The 20,915-nt window shown below is 50.5% G+C and overlaps 1 protein-coding gene and 1 long non-coding RNA gene across 11 annotated transcripts; one reads left to right on the forward strand and one right to left on the reverse strand.

Annotated features, from left to right (window-relative positions):
* The first annotated feature begins 820 nt into the window (after positions 1 to 820).
* Positions 821 to 19,428, forward strand: Pdzk1ip1 (PDZK1 interacting protein 1). 10 transcript variants are annotated; one of them, XM_087551340.1, is made up of 6 exons: positions 821 to 1,012; positions 1,247 to 1,316; positions 14,888 to 15,044; positions 16,677 to 16,785; positions 18,424 to 18,519; positions 19,035 to 19,428. In XM_087551340.1, exons 3-6 carry the CDS (start codon positions 14,978 to 14,980, stop codon positions 19,105 to 19,107), a joined length of 345 nt encoding a protein of 114 aa, XP_087407466.1. In that variant the 5' UTR covers positions 821 to 1,012; positions 1,247 to 1,316; positions 14,888 to 14,977; the 3' UTR covers positions 19,108 to 19,428. The 10 variants fall into 10 exon arrangements, with proteins under 10 accessions (XP_087407466.1, XP_087407463.1, XP_087407461.1 ...); XM_087551337.1 differs by lacking the exon at positions 821 to 1,012 and having other exon boundaries at positions 1,130 to 1,316; XM_087551335.1 differs by lacking the exons at positions 821 to 1,012; positions 1,247 to 1,316 and adding an exon at positions 14,557 to 14,621 and having other exon boundaries at positions 14,884 to 15,044.
* Positions 8,495 to 15,636, reverse strand: LOC120102952 (uncharacterized). Its single transcript, XR_015620437.1, has 2 exons — positions 14,060 to 15,636; positions 8,495 to 8,889 (listed from the first exon to the last, which is right to left on the reverse strand). It is a non-coding gene; the product is annotated as an uncharacterized LOC120102952 (long non-coding RNA).
* Positions 19,429 to 20,915: the final 1,487 nt, after the last annotated feature.

Raw genomic sequence — 20,915 nt, forward strand, 5'->3', positions numbered from 1 at the left:
TTTCCCCTCTGGGCCTCATGTCTGACAGCAGCAAGAACCTGAAAGGCTGGTAAGGATAAAGACCGGGGGTGGGGCCTGTGAATTCAGTCAGCACTCTGGTTTCGTCATGCCGGTCCCTACCTGCTTCCTTTTTTTAGAAAACAAGTATATGTTCCTCAGAAGCCAACACTGTGTCATGACCTGCCTGCCACACACACAACCCCCTGCTCGTGTGAACCAGGTCACCTAGCCATAGAGCCTAATTAGCGTGAATCTGCGTACAGGAGGGTATATCTGGATCACCCAGGGGAAGACACAAAGCCCTGAGCTGGAAGGGGCTTGAGCAAGGTGAACTAGATGGAAATTCAGGGCTACACCCAATGTTAGCGCTCCAGACCCTTAGGGAGGTCAGGAGAGAGCAAAGATAGCCATAGACAGAGTTTGTAGAGAAGATGGCTCCCCTTTCCTTGTGGGCAAGATGGCTACAGATTTAGGACCAGGACCGGAAATGATCTGTGTGGAGGTAGTGAGAGCTGGCTGGTTGGAGGATAGGCTTCATAGAGACCGTGAGGACGCTGAGTAAGGACAGTTGGTATGGTACAATTGGTGTAAGGGGAGTCACCAGGGCTTGGATGGAAGTGAGTGGGGGGAAAAAGCAGCCAGGTTCTGGAAGAGCTTAGTCTGGGTCAGAATCACTGGGGGGCGCGGGGGCGGAGTTTAAGGGCTAGCATTGCTACGGGGTGTACTAGCTTGTGACTCTGGGTGAGTCGTTATCATTCTGAGGTTTGGTTTCTTTATCTGTTAAATGGAGATGTTAACACTCATCTTCAAGGACTGTCATGGGACTTCAAAATAATATACGCAAAGTATCTGTGTTTCATAAAAATGACTCTATAGAAAGATCTATAAGAAAGCATTGTTTTCCCAAGAAACAGGACTGGGATGGGACTGTCCTGACAGGAGAGGGCATGTGTGCGAAGGAATACTAATCACCCCTCAGCAGCAGAACTTTGGTGGGCCTGTCTCATGTCAGGTAAGGCTGTGTAGCCAGCAAGGACCACCCGTTTCAGAGACAAACGAGCAGAGTGGAAGGTGGCGTAGGAAAGAACCCTGGAGGCAAGTGTTATGGGAGGAGCTTGGTGGTGTGGACAGCCTGGGTCTGACAGTAAGGTCAGAGGAGTCTGTGCTGAACTGAAAGGTTCTGGCGGGGAAGGTTGGAAGGAGGTTTCACTCCCTGTCCTGAGCATTACCTATTCTTCCGCAGCAGCGGTGGAGCAGGCTGGTCCAGGAATGCTGCCTTCCTCCTGGGCCCCATACTCAGGCCCAGGCTACCTGGGGTAAGGCAATGCTCCCACTTCACTTGGGCTTCCAGCTCTTAAGCTCTCCCCACTGGCTTGCTCTGAGGCCTGCCCCTCCCCAGCTCCTGGGCCTTTCTCTCCACACAATAACAGGATGTGATCTTCGAAGAGAGGAAGTGGGGGAGGACTGCTGTGCTGATAGCAGGGAAGGAGGGGGGTGCTTCTGACTCTCCCCTCTCTAGCCCTTCTTTGCTCTGTAGGCCAGCCCCTGCAGTTTCTTTCCCCCAGGCACCACCCCAAGTTTCTATCTGAGACAAGTAACGATGAAGGGTCTTCAGGCCCATGGAGGACTGTTGCCTATGGAGAGACATGCCTGGGCCACACCTTCTGCAGGACCTACCTTCTGTGGAGACTTGCTGGCCTAGCTTTAGATGCTGGGCTGTTTCCTGGCTGGAGCTGCTGGAGTCTAAGGAGAGGCAGGTGTCTCATTCAGCAGGCTCCATCTGTCCAGTGTCTTCCCAAGTCCACATGAGCATGATTCAGTGCAGTGGGTGATAGAATCAATCAAAAAGTCCTTGTCAAATTCTGGTTTGGCTTGGCTTTGTATAGGGCCAGGCTGCAAAAATGGACAGTGAAGTCTTTAGAAAGACAAGGAGCATGGAGTAGAGCTAGGCTGAGCTGGGAGCTAGCACTAGGCCATTAAGTTACTGCCTCTTTAGGCCAAGGCTGTCCTTAGAACTTCCAAAGCAGGGGTTGGGGATTTAGCTCAGTGGTAGAGCGCTTGCCTAGCAAGTGCAAGGCCCTGGGTTTGGTCCCCAGCTCCGAAAAAAAGAAAAGAAAAGAAAAAAAGAACTTCCAAAGCAGATGGAAAGGTTTTAAATCTTTCCTGTCCAGTAAGACAGCCATTAAACACATACAGTGTTTGAAGGATGACTAACACACCAGGTAACTGACCTTGTCATTTTGTTTAATTTGAATTAACTTAAATGCAAAGGGCCACGTGTAGCCATTGGTTACTGACCAGTAAAGGTTTAGATCTTCCTCCATTGGATCACTGATGACTTGCCAGCTCTTTTGCTGAACCAGGCCATGCTGAGTACACAGGTCAGTAGAAGCCATGCATTAAGGATTGTCTTAGACACCCCCCAGATGACTGTGTCTCACTTAGTGGTCATGGAAGGTTTCCCAGAGAATGCTAGCTCTAGAGGGACGGGTGGGAGTTTATCAGGGGTACAGAGAGGAAGTTGGGCAGCAGGTGTGATTGCAGGGGCATCACTGGAAAGAATGGGATGTGCTTTGGAGATTGTAGTCTTTGCTGAGAGGGTCAGTGTACACGGTTGGAAGTGTTGGGCCAGAGAAGCCTTGGAGTCTAGTCAGCAGAAATTGGAAGTTCCTTGAGAGCAATGGGAGCCGTAGTGAGGATTGTAAGCAGGTAGGGGGCAGGTCAGAATATGTTTTAGGGACTTTGTAGGTAGCCATAGTGGAGAATAGCTGCTGGCAGGGACATAAATAAGGATTCAGAGAGTCCCAGTATCCATAGCACATGGTGACGACCTGCTGGACTCAGGGAGCCCCAGCATCCATAGCACAGGGAATGGACGGCTGGACTCAGGGAGCCCCAGCATCCATAGCACAGGGGATGATGACCTCTGGACTTAGGGAGCCCCAGCATCCATAGCACAGGGGATGATGACCTCTGGACTTAGGGAGCCCCAGCATCCATAGCACAGGGGATGATGACCTCTGGACTCAGGTAGCCCCAGCATCCATAGCACAGGGGATGGTGACCTCTGGACTCAGGGAGCCCCAGCATCCATAGCACAGGTGATGGTGACCTCTGGACTCAGGGAGACCCAGCATCCATAGCATAGGGGATGGACGGCTGGACTCAGGCCGACATGAGCTTTCTGTTATTGTTGAGATCTTGGGTGTGATTGTGAGAAGGCTGTGGTCTTAAGACTCTGGAACTTAAAACTAGAACCAACCTCCAAGCAGCTATATTTATTATTACTACTACTACTACTACTACTACTACTACTACTACTACTACTACTACTATGTTTTAACTCTTATGAAAGTATAATACAGTAACATCATCCTTCCCTTTCTTTTCTCCCTCAACTCCTTTTATTCCCCCTTTATTCTTTTTCAAATTCACGGCCTCTTTTTTTCTTTATTATACATATATTATCAAATACACACACACACACACACACACACACACACACACACACACACGTCTAAATACACAGATACAACTCGCTCAGTCTATATAATGTTATTTGTATGCCTATCTTCAGGGCTGACCAGCTGGTACTGGCAATCAGTTGGTGTGCTAGTTCCTGGGGAAGACTTGCTTCTTGCTCTCAGCATTCCTTGGGTGCAGGAATTATGCTGTGGATGTGTCCATTCTTGGCTCTTACGATCTTTCTGCCCCTCTTCTGCAGTGATCCCTGAACCTTGGGTGCAGGAATTATGTTGTGGATGCATCTGTTGCAGCTGGGCTCTACTCTACATTTCAATTGGTTGTGATTTTCTGTGGTGGTCTCCATCCATCGCAAAGCAGAGTTTCCTAGATGAGGGGTGAGGACTACACTTACCTGTGGGTATAAGGACAAATACCTAGAATGTGGTTATTCTGGTTCAGTAAAGTGGCTATAGTAGGCTCTCCTCGAAGATTTGTGATTTCACTAGCCCTGAGTAGTTGACTGTGTTTCCAGTTCCTGACATGTACTTCTTGTTAAGCAGGCCTTAATTGCAATAAGGGAACTGTTGGCTCCTGCCAAGGTCTGAGTGTCACTATTATACCCTTAGACTTATCCAGTGATGCTGGTAGTTGTGGTTTGTGGCTGGGTAGGACCAAGCAGCTCTTTATTTATTCCAGAGTACTTTCCCCACACCTTTATTCAAAGGCCATTCTGTAGACAAGCCTGTCCCCCATGGGACAGAGACACCAAGGTGTTAATGGGTCTGTGTGGGCTGACTGAGAAGAATGGGTTTTGGCAGAGTGGACATGGGGCCCCAGGTCCCAAGGTTGGGGAGCTCAGAAAGAGGACGAGTTCCTAGGGGTGCATATCCTCCCAAGAACCCAGGGCAGGGAATGTCCTTCCAGTTTACAGAGGTCAAATGGTTCTGAGAGAAGCTACTGGGAGCCAGTCTCTCGTCCCACCACAAATCAACCATGGTGCTATGATTTCCACAGAGAGTCCCCTGCGGGGAAGCAGAGGGTGGCCAGTATAATTGGAGCTGTGTGTACATGTTATTTCCTGAGTTCCCTGGTTTGGGAGAGTCCGTGTGTCTTCATTCTTTATTATGTTTCCATTATGCAGATGGGAGCCTGACAATATCATCACCCTACCCCTGCCCACCCCCTTGCCACCCTGTGACAGTCTTCTAAGACCCTTGCCCTTCTGAGAGCTACCAGAGCTATGGGATCAGGCTAGAAAACCTTTTCCCACCCAATGTCTGTGACAACCTGGCCAGCTGAGCCCGGGCAGCTCAGGGTCCTCAGCCCTTCCCAGCTCATGGCTCACCAGCTGCAGCCTGGGACCTTCGGTGCTCCTGGGTCCCAGGCTCTGGGGGGATCTCAAGGGGCTGGGCCTTCTGCCCTCGGGCTGTTCCCACACAGGCTAAGGGAGGTTTGTTTCTCAGTGCTCCGCCCCTCTCTCTAGCAATCCCCTGGGCGCCACGTATTCAATGGGCTATCAGGCTTCTCCATCACTCTCACCCCCCAGTCTGTTACCCCTGAATAGGTGGGATCCAGATAGCTACAGACACTCTCATCCCCAAGCCCCCAACCAATCTCTCTGAGGACTGTCTGAGACCTCACAGCTCTGACATGCTACCTGCCTTACCACGCTGAGAACTGTGAGACTTGCATAGCAGCCAGTCCTATTGTCTACCAATGCCCTGAAGCTTCGGTCTCAGCTGGGCACCTAAACTCCGCCACCATGCCTGCCTGATCTGTGCTGCTGCGCTTGGGCCCTGTCGGTCTAGACAGAGTTAACAGTTACAGTCTCCAGTGTTTAGCTCCTGGAGGCATGTGTCTCCTTTCAGGGACTGTATGCTTCTCCTGTCTTTTGGCTTCAGCTGCTGCAGTGACAATGCAAACAGGCCCTGTGCAAGCAGACAGGCCGGCAGGACCAGGCTGTGGTTGCCTGTCTTGCTTATTTGGGTGGGTGTGTGAGTGGGTAGATGGGTGGGTGGTGTTCGGGCTGCTTGCAGGCCCTTCAGGGTCCACATCTGCCGGGTTGGGGCTGTGCCAAAGGCGCTGGTCTGTCCAGTTGCCTGGCTGCATTGCGCTGAGCTGCAGGAAGCTTTGAGCTTGCTGGCAGGCTCCCATGATGCTAATGAGGGCAGTCCCAGGCCAGGGGGAGGGGAGCCTTTGTCCTGCTCTTGTCTTTGCTGGAGAGTCCTCAGAGAGAGACAAGGGGTCCTCTACAGACCCAAGTACACATGATTAGCCTGCCATCACTCATATTGATGGCCCTCAGAGCTCTGGAGCATGGACAGAGATGGGGGAGGGGGGAGAAACAAGCCGGTCCTGGGCAGTCCCTGTGCTTTGCAGTCAGTGTACCTATAGAAACGCCTCATGAGTAACACAGAGAACACTGTTCCACTCAGTCCCTTGGCTTTTCTTTCCTTCCCCAGGCTGCATCTTTGCAATACCAAAGACAGCCTTTGAAGACTCCTTCCCCCAGCCATAGTCCTGGTATCTGATGATTTGCCCCCATGCTTCTTTCTGAATTCCGTCTTTTAAGCCATGTCCTGGGTGACTGGCATTAGCTCCTGTCTATGTCCTGCCTCCCCTCTCTCCTGACAGTGAATCTCTGCAGCTCAGGGCAGAGACCGAGTATTACTGATCTTCAGTGACCCCACCCTGCACAGAGTAGGGTCCTTTTAGGTGCTTACCAAACATCTGAAAACTCTCATTAGTCTCCAGGGAGGGTGATCAATAATAGATCAGTGCTTTAAGGATGTGTGACTGAGGCAAAGGGGTGAATGGTTGGATCATCTTCAAAACAGCTCTCTAAAACCTGGGTCCATAGACTCCCAAACCTGGGTCCATAGACTGCCAAGACCTGGGAGGAGAGCGTTCAAACAGAACACAGACAGGAATGGGAAAATATTACACACACACACACACACACACACACACACACACACACACACACACATATATTTTTGAGAATGGGTTTCATTGTGTAACCTTGGCTGTCCTGGAACTCACTATGTAGACCAGGCTGGCCTGCACCACACAGAGATCTGCCTACCTCTGCCTCCTGAGTGCTGGGATTAAAGGTATGTACCACCACCTAGCCTATCATGAGACTTTTGTCACCAATAGATCACCCTGAGATGTTATGATCCTTCCCATCTTGAAACTATGCAATTATCATTATATAATCATCACCATTATTATTAATGTATTATTATTATTATTATTATTATTATTTTGAGATACAGAGAGAATCTTTCTATGTAGCCTAGGCTAGGCTCAAATTTGTAACTCTCCTGCATTGGCTTTCTAAGTGCTGGGATCATGGGTGTATGCTACTATGTCCAGTTGCCATAACATAACATTTCAATATAGCTTAAGAGTTGTATTTCTGTTTAATTGGTTTTTATTATAATTCTGTTTTTATTTTATATATTTAGGGCATTCATTTAAAAAGACTGCCCAGGAGGAATATATATATATATATATATATATATATATATACACATATATATATGTATATATATATATATATACACACACACACACACACATCTATATATATCTCCTGTATGAATTGGTAGGTTGGGTTTTTCCCTAGTTCCATCTCTAGAGGGAAGGGTCTGATGACTGTGCTCAGTACCTGTGGCTCCTTCCTTAATTTGGCTATGACTGGAGGGGCTCCAGGTAGGTTCGCAGCTCCGATGCCACCCTTAAGCTGCAGCTTTTAAAAAGTGGTTCAGGGGTTGGGGATTTAGCTCAGAGGTAGAGCGCTCGCCTAGCGAGCGCAAGGCCCTGGGTTCGGTCCCCAGCTCCGAAAAAAAGAAAAAAGAAAAAAAAAGTGGTTCATATTACTCAGTGATTCATATTATCGCCCACATGCCAGGACCAGGGGTAGAATAGTGAACAAGGCATTTTCCTGATAGAAAAATGGAGAATAGTAGGTAAGTTAATTCCAAGGGAATAATGCCAACAAGCAAAAGAAGACTAGAAAAGGAAATGGGTGGGGTTTACAGGACTGAATTTGCAGAGTTTCTATCTATATTAGAGAGCTTTGGCTATTCGATGACCTTAGGGTCAAGACACAAGGGAGACAAGAAGAAAGCTATAGAGACATCTGGGGAAGAATATCACAGGGAGAGCCCAGGGGGTGCAAAGGTCCTGAGGTCTGAGTGGGCCAGCAGTGGACAGAAGCGGCAGGTGTGGCTAGAGGAAGGGGAAACAGGAGACAGGTTAGAGAACCATTGTGAAGAGCAGCCATACCATCCTGAAGACCAGGGCCTTTGTGTTTTGACTACATTACTAATAGGGTTTAATTAAAATTTCTGTCTGCCGTGCTGAGACCAGACTGAATGGAACGCCAGCAGAACCAAGGGACCAGGCAGTAGGAAGCCATAAGCTTGCAACAGGGACTTAGAGCATGCACAGAGAGGGAAGGGTCGGTCTGGGTTACGGTTGGGTTAGAAAGAGCCAGGAAGATTGACTGGTGGCTTGAAGTGGAGTATTTCAGAGAGAAGCCAAAGGTGATCCCCGAGGTTTGTCAACTGCAGGGAGGGTGGGGCGGGGCACGAATATAGGATCCAGAGGGAGGGGCCAGAGACAAAGATACATGCTTTTCATAGGCATGCTCCCAGGGACCTACTTCATCCAAACAGGTCACACCTCTTTCTGCCTTCCCCTAAAATGTGACTGTGTGTTTGCTGAGGAATCAACCAATTCATTGATTAGCTGCACCCTCAGGATCAAACCAGCTCTCCAAAGCTCACCAGCTGGTATCACGAGAGCCTGTGGGGAGATGCTTCAGAGTCAAACCTCAGCGGCATTAGAGTTTCTCTGCTTGTTTCCTGGCGGACTCAGCCACGCATCCACCCCCAAAGAGCAGAATTGCTTTACTCATTAATTGAATGGCACCACGGGAGGCTCGTAACACTTGCTATCTCTTCTTAATCTTCCAGACTAGATGGTGCACACAACCCACATACCAGCTTTAAGACATCTAGCGAGATAAGATTAATTTTAATTTCAGTATCGTATGTGTGTATGTCTGTATGGATGTGTGCATGTGGGTGGAGGTACCTGCAGAGGCCAAAACGGGTGTCAGATCTCCTGGAGCTAGAGTGACAGGCGTTTGTGAGCCACCTAACATGGGTGCTAGGAACTAAACTCAGGGCTTTCCAATAGTACACACTTCTAACCACGGAGCAATCTTTCCAGCTGCCGCCTCCTCTTTGGGGACATGAGGTCTCACTCTGTAGCTCAGAACAACATAGAATTCACCATGTGGCCTGAACTTGCAGTGATCCTCCTGTCTCAGTCTTTGCCCCACTGGCCGGATGTGGCTTCACCGCTGTGGGTCATCAGCTCTGTCCCGTTCCTTCTTGTCCACTCAGTCCCCTAGTGGGCAGAAAGTGTGTGGTGAGTAAGTAAATGATTTCACTGGAATCGGGCAGAGAGAGCAACAAGTTGGTGCTGGGGAGAGGGGTAGAGGCCTGGGCCGTACAGAGCGCTGCCTGGAATTAGTTCTCTCTCTCCTAATTGACTGTGTGGCCTTCACGTAGAAACGTGCAGGGTCATAGAGAAACGAGGAGCAGGAGGGGCCTCCCTCAGGGTGAGCCTGTGGACAGGCCCGGCTTGGTTCATTGCTGGCCTGGAGCCCTGATGGGCAGCAGAGCTGTGCAGAAGCCACTGTGCGGAAGAGACTTGGCAGGAGGTCCCAGCCTTGCCCCCTCCATACCTTCTTGGCTGGGTGAGGAGGCAGCAGGAGGACCTGATTGATCTTCTCTTCTAGGGGGCTCTTACCATAAATCTCCCTGGCCCACTGGGGTCTCCTAGGATTTGGGAGCAACAGGCAGTGCATTCCCTGGCTCTGTGGGCTCCAGGCTAGTACCTTTGCCTCTTTCAGTTCCTCACTCTGAGTCCACATGTGAGGCCAAATGCTTGTCTGCCCTGATCATAGCTCCACTTTAAGTACCAGAAGGCCTCTGTCCAGGGAGGCACCAGACTTTCTCCAAGTCTGACCCTGAGATCACATGGCACAGCTTTGAGCAGACCTGCCCCAGGCTCCTAGAGAGTCAGGACTCCTTAACCCTATTGTACCATGGACTCCTTGTGTGACGCCTACAGCTTCGTTTCTTTTACAAATTGTTATTGTTATTGTGTGGTATGTGTGTGAGCATATCACTGTGCACACGTGGAGGTCAAAGGTCAACTCTGTGGAGTCGGTTCTCTCCTCCTATCTTTATGCGGTGTGATGGTTTGTATATGCTGGGCCCAGGGAGTGACCCTGTGTGTCACTGTGGGTATGGGCTTCAAGACCTTCATCCTAGCTGCCTGGAGGCCAGTATTCTGCTAGCAGCTTTCAGATGAAGGTGTAGAACTCTCAGCTCCTCCTGCACCATGCCTGCCTGGATGCTGCCCTGCTCCCACTTGATGATAATGGACTGAACCTCTGAACCTGTAAGCTAGCCCCAATTAAATGTTGTCCTTATAAGAGTTGCCTTGGTCATGGTGTCTGTTCACAGCAGTAAAACCCTAACTAGGACATGTGGGTTCCGGGGATGGAGGTCAAGTCATCAGGGCTTGCAAAGCAAGTGTACCACCCAAGGAGACATCTTGCTGGCCCCCCTGTGGACTCTTTGTCATCGAAATGTTTTTAGAAACATACAGTGAAATGTACACAGTGCTGGACAGCAAGCCAATTGTATAAACACATGGTTATTAAACTACTAAAGGTATGTTTGTGATCAGGTAATTTAAGTGTGTCTTCATACTGTACCTGGATGGATCTGTGGAAGCCTCATGACCACTGTGGTTACTTTATGATTGCATGGATAATATGTCCAAAAACCCACAGCAGTTGTGGGGTGAAAGGAAAGCATCAGAGGGCCATGCTTTACAATTTTTACTCATAATGGAAGGAACTTGCACATTTCACTTACAGGTTAGTAAGAAACAGATGCACTATGAGTGAATGAAATTCTATGAGTGGAGAGGGGCCTCCACATCCCCCCAAACATCCCTCTGCAAGTACCCTTAAGAGTGACCTGATCTTTTGCCTTCCCTGGAATTCCTACTGGGATAGTTCTGCTGCCTTTCTGGAACATACTTTCCTAGGGTTGGACAGCTCCAAGGACTCTCACTAGGGATGCGTCAGTGCTTGCCCCAAGTGAGGGAACAACAAAGGGGCCACCCAGAGCTAATCACTTTATCTGTCCACTCACACTCAGACCGTCTACTCTTTGCCAGGCTAGGCATTGTATATTCTGAGATTTAATTTTATAAAGCGCACGCACACGTGTGTGTGTGCATGTGTGCGTGTCTGTCCTTGGAGGTGATCAGTATTAAATTTACATGGCAATTTGTGAGAATAGTTGTGTATAGAGTAGAGAAGGCTTGGGGTGGAGGGGGTGAAGGGAAGTCAAAGAAATCTTCTTGGAGAAAGGGGCCTTTAAAGCAAGACTGGGAAGATCCCTTTTGTAGGAGAGACTTGAAGAGAACACCCCAGGCAGAGGGCTATAATGGAGTAGGGATCATGCCCTGAAATTGGGGACCTTGGGCTGAAGAGGAGGGCTGATTGTTCTGCCACTCAGGCACCTGGGGGAGGAGTTTAAACATTATTTTAGGGACCAGCAGTAGCCCAAGGACAGCCTCCAGGAAATTGTAGGCTTGCAGCAAAGTTTAACAGGATGTTACAAGAATATGCACATGAGGAGGGCTTTTACCGTAGTCTGAACACCCACCTGGAGGATCGGGGATGTATGCAGCTCAGTGGTTAGGGTGCTTGCTTAGTGTGTGTAATAGGCCCCATAGATTTGAGTCTTAGTACCACAGTGGGGAAACAACAACATGAAAGAAATTAAACACCCTTCTTGAATATGTCACCCAGGTTTTTCACAGCCTGAGCTCTCTGGCTGCATGGCCTCCCCCATCATAACTTTCTGTGCAGCTGACAACCTGGCTTGGCTAACTTCCCCTCAGCATTGCTAGCAGGAAGCCTTCCTTAATGATTCAGTCATCTTCGTTACATTGGAGCTCTGGGTACAACATACATCATGCTTGCATCACCACTGACTGGTTATATGTCAGTGTTTATTTTTACCTCCCTGTAACCCACCTGTGAAACAAGGTGGGAGTTGAGCTGCTGGAGAGAAGGAAGCTCTTGAGTCTTCAGAGTGGGGCCTGCATCCCAGCCTGGGATTGGAGCCACACAGTGCCACCTCCTGGCAGTAGGTAGAATAGCAGGCAAGATATTGTGGGGATGGATGGATGAATGTATGGGGGTGGGGAGGACGGGACGGGCGAGGAATCTTGAGTGAGGATAAGTACACCAGTTCTAGTCTGGAGGAAGGTTCGACTAGGGGACAGATGATTCTAGATGGGAGCTGGGGAGACCGACTGTGGATAGAACAGCTGCCTGAGATGAGGAACCAGGGTACAGCCTCGAGGTCTGGTGAGACCCATCCAAACTTTGGGATCCAGCCAGCCAACAGGGGACACCTTTGTTTATAAGGTTAGGGAGACAAGCCTCTCCTGTGTTAAAACTTCCATGGATCAGGGGCCCAGTCTTAAAGCCAAGTGTCCACCCATCCCTCCTCCCTGCTTTCCAGAACAACTTGTTTTTGCTTTAAAGCCTGGGACTTTGACCTGGGAGCTGTTTTCTCCCCCTGATCACCTTGTGTCCTTCCTGCTCATCCTCCTCCCTTACTGTGTTCAGAGTATAGTTCTGGAAGTCTCTGCTTTCCTTTGGAGTTTTAGGGAAGTTGGGGATGCTTGGGGAAAAAGACTGTGGTGGCAGAGGCTGGGGAATTCCCTGAGGGAATGAACTAGTGAGTGGGTACCACCAGAGGAGCCCCTCTCTGTACACTTCTCTCTTAGACTCCACATTTGGCTACTGGAGTATCCCAATAGTGTGGGGTTCACTTTCCTGCCTCATCCTACCTCCTTTTTTTAAATACCTCTATGTTGGGCCTGTATTTGAAACACACACAGACACACAGACACACAGACACAGACACAGACACACACACAGATACACACACACAGACACACACATAAGACACACACAGACACAGACACACACACAGATACACACAGATACACACACAGACACACACATAAGACACACACAGACACATACACAGACACACACACAGATACACACATACAGACACACACGTAGACACCACACACACACACACACACACACACACACACACACACACACACACTGCATCCTGAGGAACCTGTGTGTCCTACCTTAAGGCATTGCCACCCACCCCGTTGCCTAAGTCAGAAATTTAACCCGAGAGAGTTTCCTAGTAGGCAGAAGCTAGTCACTTGTCCTGAAACCACACCCTGATTTTTCTACCTCCCAAGCACTGATCAAAGCCTTCTCTAATGCAGCCCAGTCAGTGGCTGTGTGTCTCCCAAGTCTCCCTCTCCCACCTCTGGGGACCTTTTCTTTTTCTCAAATGGAGAAAATGTTTTCCTGAACTGGACAAGGAAGGCATGGTGGATATTTGCTAATTCTGCTTCATTCCTTTCATTCCAGCCAGTGTTTTCCTGGCTGTTCATTAACACCCACCAAGCCTGCTCCCCAGTGCTCCTGAAGATCCTCAGCCCACGGTAAGAACAGGTTAGCCATGTAGAGTTAGGCATGAAGAGTTTCCCTGCAGTCCCCTGGGGAATGGTCACAGGCTCACCGCACATGTATGAATGTAGGTATGCAGACATGTACACAGAGGAAGCAGCCTCTCGCCTGCCTTGTTTTTGTTTTTCCTTTGGACAGGAACTAGGCCCTGGTGGCAAATGGGACTCGTGACAAACTATGCAGTGGAAGCCCTCACAAGTGTAGTCCCAGCACCATCCTCAGTACCTTGGCTGGTGTTTAATGTCACAGCCACCCATTCTTAGCTACTTTATTTCCTAAACCTGGTCAAGCCAGGTTGATATGGGCTTCTTTGGAACATGAACTTAGTCTTGTTGGACCTGGATCACAGGTTCCATGTTCTGTACTCAGGGACAGATGGGCATGATGACTGTGCCCTGGGGCTTTCTAAAGGCATCTGAGTACCTGCCTGGAGCCAAGACAGCTTGAGATCTCTTACCTGAGTATGCACTGGAAAGGGCTGAGTGCAATGTCCTTTGAGGAATTCATGCAAGCAACAGGGACTGCCAAAAAATCCTTTCCCCTCCTTTTCTTAGGAAAGGGGTCTAGTCTGCCCTCACATCTCAACTCCTATATTCTGGGGTAGTTGGGGCAAGGAGGCCCACCATGGCCTTAAGCCCTAGACTTCAGGAAGGACTCGGCCCATTCTTAGTGTTTGGAAGATCAGGCAGATGCTGTGTGTCTTGCTGAGTGGGAGGTGTGCTTCTGCAAGGTCTGTCCCTGTGGTGTCAATTTGTGGGGGACAGATGAGCTTCTCCTGGCTACTCCTGTCTGTAGACTGGGCCTGGGCATTTGAAAGACTCAGGGGATGAGCAGAACAAAGGAAGAATGCCAAGACACATGCATGAAGTAAGCATGCACACATGTACACAGAGGAAGCAGGCTCGGGGCTCTTACCTGCTTTGGATGCTCCAGGGAACCTCTGGTTGGAATGAAAGGAACGAGGTGGAATTAGCAAATACCCAGCATGCCTTCCTTGTCAGTTTAAAGCAGGGTGCAGGAAACCAAGGCCACATCTCCATTTGAGAAAGTGAAAAGGTCATCAGAGGTGGGAGATGTAAGGGAGGTGGATCTGAAGGCAGATGTTGAGACTTCTGACCAAGTCAAATCTTGTCTGAAGCCTGTCAGGTTATCAGGGACTATGGGGACCAAGGGGGGCGTTGAACTGGGCTATGTGGAAGGTATAGGGAACCACTAGACTGGTCAGGGCTGGAGACTGTGAAGTGAGTCTGTGTCTCAGGTGAGGGTCTGGCTTGGTGGGTCAGAAGCAGGTGAGAAGAGGGCAGAATATAGGGAAAGCGGGCAGCTGAGCCTTCCCTGAGTCTTTTGCCCACAGCCAAGCGCTAGTCTCAATCCTACTGTCAGTCTTCCAAGAAACCCCACCCACTGGGCCCATTCCAGGCAGGGCTGAAAATGTGTCACACCTTTCCCTGGGAGCCCAGCCCCACTGCCAGGAAAGGTGAGCTCAGAAGAAGACCTCTGAGGCAGCGTGAGTGTTGGAGGAGGCTGGGACTTCCCCCTTATTTCCCCAGGTCTGGGGCCCAACTCCTTAACTGGTTTCTAAGAGGGTCCCTTAAATGCCAGTTTGTCAGACTGGGCATCAGCCAGGCCTGGCAGCTCATTTCCATGGGAGGAAGGGCAGTTTCTCTTCACCAGTCTGCCAGTCCTTCCCCGCCCTCCCTCCAGTTCTGCCTCACCTAACCGGAGCCTCTCCTGTACAGCCAGACTGTTCTCCAGCTGATCTCATACAAACACTCCAGACCTCCAGCAGCCCCAGGAGTCAAAACACCAGCGGCTCTACAGCTGCCTGCAGCCATGTTGGCCCTCAGTCTGCTCGCGCTGGGTCTGCTCGCCGAAGTGGCACCTGCCAGCTGTCAACAAGGTAGCACAGGAACAAGGGTACCTGGGCTGCAGGGAAGGGAGGGCAGGGGCATGGGCTGCAGGGAGGAGAGGGCTGGTTGGAAAACAGTGGCTGAGGTAGGATGGGATGGTGGCCTGCGATACTGTGTTTTGGAGGGGGAACAACACACTGGGCCACAATCCTCTTAGGTTCTGTGGTTGATTTGTTTTCCTTTGGTGAGAGGTGGGAGAGCAGGGAGCATGTTGGCTCTGGGGCTTAGAGGAGGAACAGCAGTTGAGATCCAAACCTCTGGGTCCTGAGGGCAAGGGCTAGAGACAGAGGCTGGGAATGGTCGCGGTGTACCCTCAAATGCTTGCTTGGGGGTCAGGTTGGGGGGTGGGGTAAGATTTAAGGCATGAGCTACTGGACCACCGGATGATCTAAGTCCTCTTTCTCACTTTCTCCAGAGTAGTCCCACCGTGGGTGTAGTCTTCACCAAGCTCTGTCTTGCTGTGTGACCATGGGGGAAATTCCTGACCCACTCCGAGTCTTAGGTTTTTTTGTCTTTGTTTTTCTAATCCATTCTCAGTAAATCTTCTATCCTCTCAGAGCTGGGAAGGGACATATTTCTACTAGGGGTTGCTAACATGGGGCTGCCATGGCTACGGCCCAGAGTTCCGTGATCCTTTCTTTCACTAACACCCATCACGTCACCCGTAGAGACAGCGCTAAGGATAATCAAGCCATTCCTGTGGCAGATGAGGTGAACTCCAAGAAGGACTTTGGGGTGGGTCTTTTGAGGCCCAGCCTCTCATAATATAGGGTGGCTCCCGTCATACATGTTTGAAGGCAGGATTCCCCCCAACTCTCCTGTTGTTCTCTCTTTCCTTCTGAGAGAACACGATACCTTTCAGCTCAGGGTATCTTGCCCTTGGAGAGAGAGATCTTAGGTCTAATGGGGGAAAATGGTTTTCTTGGGGCTGTCAGTGGCCCGAGGAGAACTCCTGGGAAGTTTTAAGGGTTGGAGTTGACATCACGGATGAAAAAGTAGAAGGTGTACATGGCTAGACCTTAAGCTGGTTGCTGACCTTTGTGCCTTCCCACCCTGTTGGGGAGGATAAAGGGGCTCCAATCTAGAACCCAACATCTTAACTCTCTTACCTCTCCACACCCCAGCTGAGCAGCCAGTGCTGGGCAGCTCTGGCCAGATCTCACCCTTCCTAATCCTCCCAGAGAAGCTTTATGTTCTAGAACTGGATCTTCCAGATGCCAGCCTTGGCCTAGCAGCTCTGAGCCAGCAGGGAGGGAGGAGCAGCCACTCCCAGCTGACATGGAGGCCTAGGCCACTCCCAGCTGACTGACAGGGAGGCCTAGGCCAGCTATTGGAGCTGCCCTTTGGTCCCTGTTTTCTTGTACTTCCTAGGGGGCCCTGCATGTGACTGTTGGGGTTGTGTGCAAGGAGGAGGCTCTGAGAGCCTGAACCTCAGAGAAAACTCTGAGGCACGTTCCTTTTTTGGCTGCTCCTCAAATTTCAGTAGGCTCTGAGGCCCCATCCTTCCCTCATACTCAGAAGAATGGACAGGCCTTATGTCTATTCTGGTCACTCAGATGTCTCCCTGGGCTCTACAGAGTGCCCAGAATGCTCTGTGCCTACAGATCCTCTTCCTCTTCCAGGTCTAGGGAACCTTCAGCCCTGGATGCAAGGCCTCATTGCTGTCGCTGTGTTCTTGGTCCTTGTTGCAATCGCCTTCGCCGTCAACCACTTCTGGTGCCAGGAAGAGCAGTACGTGTGAAGGCCCTGGGCTGGGCAGCCCCTAGTGGTCAAGGTGGCCCTCAAACCTTCACTTTTACTCTAGTAGGGGTGACCTCAGGAGTTCTCATCAAAGTCTTGTTGCTGTGAGGAAGGGAAACCAGGGCTCAGGGTCCCAGGAAGAGCTGGTGACAGTCAGCTTGGAGCCTTTCTGGTTCCCAGGCCTTTACTGTATTGGCCTCACAGCTCTCTCATCTCCTTCTGCACCCTGCCTCCAGCAGGAATGTGGGAGAAAAGTCTTCTCTCCTAGGTGTCTCAATTTTTGTTTTTTATTTCTATCCATGGAGTTGGGATGGGGGCCTGGCCTTCCTTTTGAAACAGAAGGCCCCATCCTTTTGGAGGGTCAGCTACATATGGTGCAGAGGGCTTCATAGGCTCACAGACACAGCGTAGTCCAAGTCAAGTGCTGATGAAGGAAAGAGTACAGGACACTGACTGAGGTAGTTTGGGGGCTGGGAGGGGTTAACTAGTATGACTTCATTGATTTTATAGTCACCCCAAAACCTGACATACAGGAAGTCAGTCAGAAAATAGGGTGGTGCAGGAAACTACACCTGAGTTCCAAGTTTGGGACCTGACACCAAGGTCAGCAGCCAGTCATGAATGCACCAAGATCAAGAGCCCCACTGGGTAAAGCTACATTGGCCTTAGGGGATCTTTTCCCAGATGTCATTAAGGTAGCCTGGCGTCCAGGGGTCTAGCATCCCTGTACAGCATTCAGAGTATGTACAAGAAGCTCAGGGGTAGAGAAGGACAGACAGTTCCAGTGTGAGGCTGGTGAGGTCAGTAGGACCTGCGTCAGGCAGTACCAATGACCTAGGCTGGAGGCCTTACTTCAGTGCAGCTGAATTCAGTGGATGAGATGCTTTTAACAGCGTTAAGTCCTATATGCTCCATGTGAGCCTGTGGTACGTGAAGTCAGCAAGCTTAGAGACACATGAAGAGGCTGAGTATGAGGCTTGATGAGGGGACAGAGGCTGTTTGGAAAAGGGACAGGTCTCGGAGCTGCTTGGGAGGGAGCCTGGGAGTCGATGGAGGGAGGCAGAAGGGAGCCCTGAGGAAAGACAGGGACAACTCTAGAAGACTCCCTAAGGCAGAGGACACCAAGAACAAGCTGAAATGACTTGGGTGGGACATGTCGGGTGTGACAAGCTTGTGGGATGTCTGAGGACAGCTGAGCAGGTATAAGGGACCCACACAAAAGCAGTTTTGGGGATGGGAAGGCATTTCTGCCAGAAACGTACTGTTAGCTCTGTTTTTGCCTTTGGTGACCACCAGCCATGTGTAACTTGGGATGTACTCTGAGTCCTGCTGGGTCTGTGATGGGGCCTAGGGTGTGTGTGTGGCATGAGTGGAAAGAGACCTGAGACTTAGGACAAGCATCTACAAATGCCTGTGTTCCCCATTTTCCTTTTGGGTCAGGTAGGAGGGTTGTGAGGCCTGAGGAGGAGGCTAAAGCTGGTGTCTACCAGGCCTAGAGGCAAAGGTGCTTTCTGAGCTGGGAGTGGTGCTCTCTGCTTGCACCTTGAGAACCAGGTCCTAGAACAGTGCTCCTGGATGGGATGGAGTAGACAGTCATTGGTGAGCCCTGCTGATAAGCTTCTTCTCCAGGGAACCTGGGAGCACGATGATGATCACTGGAAACAAGGCCGATGGGGTTCTGGTGGGCATGGATGGCAGATACTCTTCAATGGCATCTGGTTTTAGGTGAGAGGCTACTGGGGGAGCTGGGGAAGGTGGGGATCCAAGGGGAAGGGCTGATGTAGAAAAGGACTATCGAAGGGAAGAGGACTCTGTGATGACTATGATGCTCCACCGGAAGACAGAAGGCTCCATCGGGGAGGTAGTGTGTGTCATGGGGGAGAGGGGGATAGATGCTGAAAGAGGGAGTCAGTGAAAGGGATCTCTGAAAAGAGTTCTCAATGGGAAGGCTCAGTGGGAGGCTCAGTGGGAAACTGAGTAAGGAGGAACAGGGGATTTGGGTGAGGTTGTTTCTAAGGAACATCCAGTCCAGGCACAGAGGTCCAGATATATTTAGGGGAGGCCTCTCCTCTCCCCGCCCGGCTCAGATGCTAATTCTGGAGGGAATGCTGATGCAGGATGGTGAAGGCAGGATGGGGGTGGGAGGGTGGGGTTGGGGTGGTGCTGGTGGTGGTGCGGGAGGGAGGGGGAGAATGCAAATGGGAAGCCGATGACCCAGGAAGCCTTACCTCCTTTTTCAGGTCCAGTGAGCACAAGAATGCCTTCGAGAATGTTCTGGAGGAAGAGGGCAGGGTCCGCAGCACACCCATGTGACCAGCTCCTCTATGGCCCTAGTCCCCAGGCTACAGGGAATGTGGAGTTGATGCCTACCATCTCACCCAGCCACTGTTCTACAGGAATCTATTGAAACAAGCTGACCTCTCACCTCTCTTGAATCACAGCCATCTCAGGCTAGGACTCAGACCAAGCTGAGCACAGCTTATGCTGTGGCCCGGGGGTTCCCTGGGGTCTTCCAGCCAGTTCTGAGGAGCTTTGTAAAGAGACGCCTGGCTCAGCTCCTCCCCTCCCTGCTCCTCCTGCAACTATGGAAGTGGCTCTTATTTCTGTGAAATAAAGACTTTTTATACTTCTGGGGTGGAGACTCTGACCCAGCTTCCAGGGTTTAAGCAGGGCCTCATGCACCCATGTCTTTTCAATTATAATAACTACCTTTAGGATCCATTGCCATGGTGAACTTACAGATTACCCAGAAGCTCTGGACCCATAAGGGAGCTAGGGACTTAGGAACACAGTTGGAGAGGCTGTGTCAAGGTGGGAATAAGAGAGAGCTTGTCTTCTCTGGTGTCTGGGTATGTATGGGGAACTCCTTATGGGTGTGGACATTCCTGGGAGAATTGAATTCATCCCTGCCTGTTGGTGGCCCTCGATTGTCAAACTAAACCCTTTCTTGGCCTAAGCAGGCAAAGATCTTCCCAGGAGAGGAAGACCCTGATGAGAGCTGAGCATCTTGACATCCCTAGCCCTGGTCCATTTCAAAACGTCTTCCGTGTGTGGGGGGTAGGATGCGGTCAGAGACCTGTGTGGGCTTAGGAGCTTTTACACAGCCCTTGTGCAAGGCTGGGCCCTTCTGCAAGAACACCCCTCCCACAGCTCTTCACAGACCTTCCAGATTTTTCCTATACAACAATCCACCCACTCTGCTCAGCTCTCTCCCCTTCCCAGGGCTCCAGAGTGATGGGCTATCACATGGGATCTGGTGGGAAAGAAAGCTGGGACTGAGACCGAGGAAGCCCAAATTTGTGTTCTCAGTCTTCTGTCAGCCTACTGTGTGACCTTGGGAGAGCTACTGTCACTCCAAGCTCCATGATCCTGTGTAGAGAATTTGGTTAGTCTCTGGCAGGGCTGAATAGAACCCAGTCCTCACTAGTATCTGACTCTCAGCCCTGAGTGAGATGAGAATCAGGGAACCTGGTCTGGCAGAGGAGAGAAGACTCAAGCACCTGCCCAATCAGGCTCCTCCACCATGTCTGTGTGTCTCACTGAATGGCATCTGTCCTTCTGTAGTACAAACCCCAAACAGACTCATTTCCAGATCCAGGGGCCTGTGTGGAGAGGGTGGCCAGAGCCTCCTTGTTTCAAGATGTTTTCTCTGCCACTTGTCTCACCATTTCACAGCGCACTTGCTTCAGGGTCACGGGGATTACTTTGTGGTCTAAGGCTTGCCTGAATGCCTCAAGGAGTACCCACAGATCATCTCCCCGGGGTTTAAGCGCCAGCCTGCAGCAGAAGTAGAGCTATGAACAGAAAATGACTAGTGCTTCTGTTCCAGGTTTCCCCGTCTTGCTGTGTGATCTAGGGCAAGTCTTCCCCTCTCTGGTCTTTAGCTTTACGAACACTGATCTTTGTCCCTGCGGGTTTTTGTTTGTTTGTTTGTTTGTTTTCTGTAACTCATGCCATCTCACCCATGTCTGCCAGTTTGAGGTGTGAGTACTATTTTTTTTCCTTTCCCCCTATCCTTTTGAAATTATTCCTTGATTAAAGCAGAAAGCAAAACCAGGGACCAGCCAGCTCGGTTCTTTTCCTCACTGAAGGAGAAACAGAAGGTAGTAGAGGCTAGGTCT

This window comes from Rattus norvegicus, chromosome 5 (genome assembly GCF_021556685.1).
Source record: "Rattus norvegicus strain SHRSP/BbbUtx chromosome 5, alternate assembly SHRSP_T2T, whole genome shotgun sequence".
Classification (NCBI taxonomy): domain Eukaryota; kingdom Metazoa; phylum Chordata; class Mammalia; order Rodentia; family Muridae; genus Rattus; species Rattus norvegicus.

What these genes read in the sequence shown, in the direction of transcription:
- Pdzk1ip1 (XM_087551340.1), top strand. Translation starts at nt 14,978, where the DNA reads ATGTTGGCCCTCAGTCTGCTCGCGCTGGGTCTGCTCGCCGAAGTGGCA. An exon ending in ACCTGCCAGCTGTCAACAAG is followed by an intron (nt 15,045 to 16,676) that starts GTAGCACAGGAA and finishes TTCCTCTTCCAG; the next exon opens with GTCTAGGGAACCTTCAGCCC. An exon ending in TCAATGGCATCTGGTTTTAG is followed by an intron (nt 18,520 to 19,034) that starts GTGAGAGGCTAC and finishes CTCCTTTTTCAG; the next exon opens with GTCCAGTGAGCACAAGAATG.